The sequence below is a fragment of the Mandrillus leucophaeus genome, unplaced genomic scaffold, assembly GCF_000951045.1.
Source record: "Mandrillus leucophaeus isolate KB7577 unplaced genomic scaffold, Mleu.le_1.0 Scaffold58, whole genome shotgun sequence".
NCBI lineage: Eukaryota > Metazoa > Chordata > Mammalia > Primates > Cercopithecidae > Mandrillus > Mandrillus leucophaeus.
The window spans coordinates 1,920,180-1,925,277 of record NW_012106252.1 but is presented as its reverse complement, the minus strand read 5'-3'; the positions used below and the strand labels follow the sequence as shown (position 1 = coordinate 1,925,277).

The 5,098-nt window shown below is 53.6% G+C and overlaps 1 protein-coding gene across 1 annotated transcript; it reads right to left on the bottom strand.

Moving 5' to 3' along the window:
* Positions 1 to 450: 450 nt before the first annotated feature.
* On the bottom strand, positions 451 to 5,098 carry KRT19 (keratin 19, type I). Its single transcript, XM_011998913.1, has 6 exons — positions 4,895 to 5,098; positions 2,119 to 2,201; positions 1,771 to 1,927; positions 1,202 to 1,363; positions 966 to 1,091; positions 451 to 833 (listed from the first exon to the last, which is right to left on the bottom strand). Exons 1-6 carry the CDS (start codon positions 5,063 to 5,065, stop codon positions 579 to 581), a joined length of 954 nt encoding a protein of 317 aa, XP_011854303.1. The 5' UTR covers positions 5,066 to 5,098; the 3' UTR covers positions 451 to 578.

Genomic DNA, 5,098 nt, shown 5'->3' with positions numbered 1-5,098 from the left:
CCTGATCTATAACATGCAGCTCATACTACCTTTTAGGGCTATTTTTTATTCAATGGCACATAGTAGGTGTTCAATAAATTTCACACAGATACCTCAACCCCCCAGGGAGTAGAAAGAAAACTAAATCTGGAAGCAAAAACAATTTCAAATCCCACCTTTGCCATGCGTTAGAGTAGCTACATATAGAACAAATCACTTCACCTCTCTGAGCCTTAGTTTACCTCTGTAAAAAGGAAGCAACGCTTATTTCACAAGGTTATTTTAAGGAACAGGTTGAATAAATGAAGCCTTCTGCTTCTGCAAACAGGAATTACCATTACAGGCAAAGTATGTGAGTATCCTCCCCCCGCTTTCCTGGGACAGAGTGAACTTTGGTTCAAATAAAACCTAAACACGGCCAAGGCCTAACCCATTTCTCCATGGGCTGAAATAACAAACCGAACATCCTTCCTCCCTTGGACAATAAAATTTTATTGGAAGGTCAGGGGAAGAGCCAGGGGTAAGGGTCCCTTCCTTCCCATCCCCTTACCCAGGAGACACCCTCCGAAGGACAGCAGAAGCCCCCAGAGCCTGCTGCCTCAGAGGACCTTGGAGGCGGACAGGTTGTTGTAGTGATCTTCCTGGCCCTCGAGCAGGCTGCGGTAGGTGGCAATCTCCTGCTCCAGCCGCGACTTGATGTCCATGAGCCGCTGGTACTCCTGATTCTGCCGCTCACTATCAGCTCGCACATCGCCCAGCTGGGCTTCAACACCACTGATCAGTGCCTGGATATGCGCCAGCTGGGCTCCAAAGCGCGCCTCGGTTTCTGCCAGTGTGTCTTCCAAAGCAGCTTTCTGAGGGTGGGGGGGGGTGTGACTCAGCAGAGCCTGGTTCCCAGAGAGGGCGTGGGCACAGCCACCAGCCAGGTTGCCCTAGGCTGTAAGCGCATAAGTGTGCATTGCACAGGGAAGCAGGGGGACACATACCATGCTCAGCTGGGACTGCAGCTCAATCTCAAGACCCTGGAGGGTGCGCCGCAGGTCAGTGACCTCGGACCTGCTTATCTGGAGCTGCTCCGTGTGGCCAGCCACCTCCCGGTTCAATTCTTCAGTCTGCAGAGAGAGGAGGAAGAGGAAATAAGCACTGAGGCAGACCTTCACGTAGGGAACACGAAGCCCTCCCCTTGCCAACCCCCAAAGGGTGCCTGCTTCCCTCTGCGTACCCGGCTGGTGAACCAGGCTTCAGCATCCTTCCGGTTCTTCTCGGCCATGACCTCGTATTGGCTTCGCATGTCACTCAGGATCTTGGCGAGATCGGTGCCCGGAGCCGAATCCACCTCCACACTGACCTGGCCTCCCACTTGGCCCCTCAGCACACTGATTTCCTGAAAAGATACAGCAGAGATGGGCATGTCAGGGCCCAGACCCCGCTGGGCCTGGCCCAGGTCACTTCCCCACCCTCCCACTTGGCCCCTCAGCACACTGATTTCCTGAAAAGATATAGCAGAGATGGGCATGTCAGGGCCCAGACCCCGCTGGGCCTGGCCCAGGTCACTTCCCCACCTTTCAGGCCAAAGGGGCTTAGTTTTCAGGTACAGACCTAGTAACTAGCACTGGGGGACAGACTGGGTCATCACTGATTCCTCTTGGAACCCTGGGATCCATAATCCCACACCCAGGGCCATGGTGAGGGTGCACCAAGTGTTACCATGGTCAGAGAATACAGAATAAAAGAGTCTTCAGCCCTGGGAGGTTAGGGAAGGATGGAAGAAAGACCCAGCTTGAAACCCACCTCCTCATGGTTCTTCTTCAGGTAGGCCAGCTCTTCCTTCAGGCCTTCGATCTGCATCTCCAGGTCAGTCCTGGCCAGGGTCAGCTCATCCAGCACCCTGCGCAGGCCGTTGATGTCGGCCTCCACGCTCATACGCAGAGCCTGCTCGGTCTCAAACCTTTCAAAGGAAATAGTTGCAGCCAGGCAGAGCTTCCCCGGCATCTCTGAAGACTTCCCTACCTCCCCAGATTTCAGGAGTCCATAAGGGGGTTAGCTTCAGGCCAGCTAGGCTAGGTGAGGGCAGATTCCAAAGCCTCCAACCCCTACCCAGGTCCCGACTTCTGCAGCACCCAGGGCAGAGACACTCACTTGGTTCGGAAGTCATCTGCAGCCAGACGGGCATTGTCGATCTGCAGGACAATCCTGGAGTTCTCAATGGTGGCACCAAGAATCTGGAAGGCAGAGGCAGAGGTTGGCACCAGTTCAACACACAGGCACTGCCCACTTGCTTTCTTCCCAGAAGAGAGAGGGGAGCAAATGAATATACCCCAGCTCCCTAGAGACCAAAGCCCTAGCCAACATCTGCCGCCCATTTGCCCACTCTCTGGGAGGCCTTGGAAATAGTCCATGCCCAGGAGCTAGGGCAGGAGGAAACACTGGAGCCAGGGGGGCATAGGCGGGGGAGGGCAGGAAGGCAAGCCTGGGGAGGAAATCTCTGAGACCTGTGTGCAATGAAACTCTAAATGGCCTGAAGAAGGTCTATAAACCAGATGCGGGGGAGATTTTGTCTATACCTGTCCCCCTGCACCCCCTCCAACTACGCAAAGCACATTTTGCCCCCAGGGAAGAGAATCCCATTTGTTGAGTATCTATTATGTGCCAGGCACTTTGTATCTCATCTTTTATAGCTTCTGGAACCTCACTGCTAGGTCAGCATGTACTCCTATCTTACAGAGGTGGAAACTATAAAGTTTAGGATGATGCCTCATCCAAATTCACCCCAACCTGAGGTCTTTCTGACCTAAGGGGCGCATTCACAACAGCCAGCTTATATTGATTAAGGTAATTGGGTTCTGTTTTTCAAAGAGCAGGTCATCACTCATTAGTCAATGCACCAGGCGGTGATTGTATAGTTTTTCTGTTTGTTTCTTTCTTTGTTTGAGAGTCTCGCTCTGTTGCCCAGGCTGGAGTGCAATGGCGCGATCTCGACTCACTGCAAGCTCCACCTCCCAGGTTCACGCCATTCTCCTGCCTCAGCCTTCCGAGTAGCTGGGACTACAGGCGCCACCATGCCCGGCTAATTTTTTTGTATTTTTAGTAGAGACGGGATTTCACCATGTTAGCCAAGATGGTCTTGATCTGCTGACCTCGTGATCTGCCCGCCTCAGCCTCCCAAAGTGCTGGGATTACAGGCGTGAGCCACCACGCTCAGCCGATTGTGTAGTTTTTTAATGCAACAAAACAGGCTATAAAATATCAGAGGGGATTTCCCATAGTATGGTGAGAATTGTTTCACCCATTCGTGTGTGTGCGTTTGCACACACACACAGAGGTGAGAAAAAGAATGTGTAAGGGGGCATAGTAAAATGTACTTATTGTCCCAATTTTTTTTGTTGTTGTTTTTGTTTTTTGGAGACAAGGTCTCACTCTGTTGCCCCAGGCTGGAGTGCAGTGGCACTGATCACATACGGCTCACTGCAAGGCACACGCCACCATACCCAGCTAATTTTTTTTTTTTTAAGACAGTCTCGCTCTGTCACCCAGACTGAAGTGCAATCGTGCAATCTCGGCTCACTGCAGCCTCTGCCTCCTGGGTTCCAGCGATTCTCCTGCCTCACTCTCCCGGGTAGCTGGGATTACTGGCATGCACCACCACGCCCGGCTAATTTTTTTATTTTTAGTAGAGACAGGATTTCACCATGTTTGCCAGGCTGGTCTAGAACTCCTGGGCTCAAGCAATCCCCCCACCTTGGCCTCCCAAAGTGCTGGGGTTACAGGCGTGAGCCACAGTGCCCAACCCCTGTAGGTCACAATTTTAAAATTGTGTAATTTTAAATTTTAATTTAAAACTTTAAATTGTGTAATTTTAAATTTTAATTTAAAATTTTAAATTGTGTAATTTTAAATTTTAATTTTAAATTTTAAATTGTGTAATTTTAAAGTTTAATTTAAAAGTTTAAATTGTGTGATTTTAAATTGAAACTGCACGTGTAAAGCACTGTTTTTGTTGGCTGTTGACATCTCTAGCGCTTCCTCCTGTTCTGTGCGTCTGGGTCTATGCCACGAGTACAGCACTGGAAAATATTTTGGGGATCTGTGTGTTGGGGGACCCAGCGTGTGCGGCTGTAAATGTTCCATGGCTTCTGATACATTTCTTCACGACCCAATGAATTTCTCCTTCCCTGTGGGTGGAGACCAAGCCCTACCCCTCAGGCCCCTCAGGGTTCCCCTGTAAGAGCCTGTGAGGCAGATCCAGATCCGTTCTTTCCCCCACAAGGAGCTGCCGCTGTACCGGGTCCTCCCGAGCAGAGGTTTGCCAAGCCTCCCTCCTTTACCCCGCCCAGGGGCCACGACCGGCTCTCCCATTCTTCCTAAAGGAATGGGCCCCGGGGCGGGAGAGTGGGAGGAGGCCAAAGCCTGAGAGGGATGAACACCAGACCCTTCCGGCCAGAGAAACGGAATGCAGGAGGCCCCATGCTGCGGTGGTAGGAGGGCAAGACTGGCCCCGGGTGGACCAGATCACCAAAGCTAAACTCTCGCATCTTCCTGCGGCAGCGCGGCCCCTGACCTAGACCTCTGGGCACTCTACAGCCAGGTCCCATTTCCTCCCCACTCTTCAGGCCTCGCTGACCCGCGCCCCTTCTTCCTCCCGGCGCTCAGACCTTGCCCCCGCCGCCTCCAGAGGCCCCACCCACTTACCTGCCCTGCCGAGTTCCCCTCCCCTTTCCACCACCCCGGCCTCTGCATCCAGCCCCGAGGTCCTGTCTCGCACATCTCCTGTCCCCCTTTACTCGGCCCCACCTGTGGACCCTCCCACGTCCTAACGGACTCCCGCCAGCCGCCCCGCCTGGAACCTCGCCCGGCCCGCGGGGCTGGGTTTCCGCGGCAGGTGCGCTGCACTTCCCGCGGTCGGGCCTCCGCCCACCTTGTCCCGCAGGTCCTGGATGGTGGTGTAGTAGTGGCTGTAGTCGCGGGAGGGCCCGGGCCCCTGCTTCTGGTACCAGTCGCGGATTTTCACCTCCAGCTCGCCATTGGCCGCCTCCAGGGCGCGCACCTTGTCCAGGTAGGAGGCCAGGCGGTCGTTGAGGTTCTGCATGGTGAGCTTCTCGTTGCCCGCCAGCAGCCCGTC

Excerpts from the sequence above, each read along its gene's own strand:
- KRT19 (XM_011998913.1), bottom strand. The coding sequence starts at position 5,065 with ATGCAGAACCTCAACGACCGCCTGGCCTCCTACCTGGACAAGGTGCGC. Across the intron at positions 1,928-2,118 it reads GCAGATGACTTCCGAACCAA|GTTTGAGACCGAGCAGGCTC; the intron begins GTGAGTGTCTCT and ends TTCCTTTGAAAG. Across the intron at positions 1,092-1,201 it reads AAGCCTGGTTCACCAGCCGG|ACTGAAGAATTGAACCGGGA; the intron begins GTACGCAGAGGG and ends CTCTCTCTGCAG.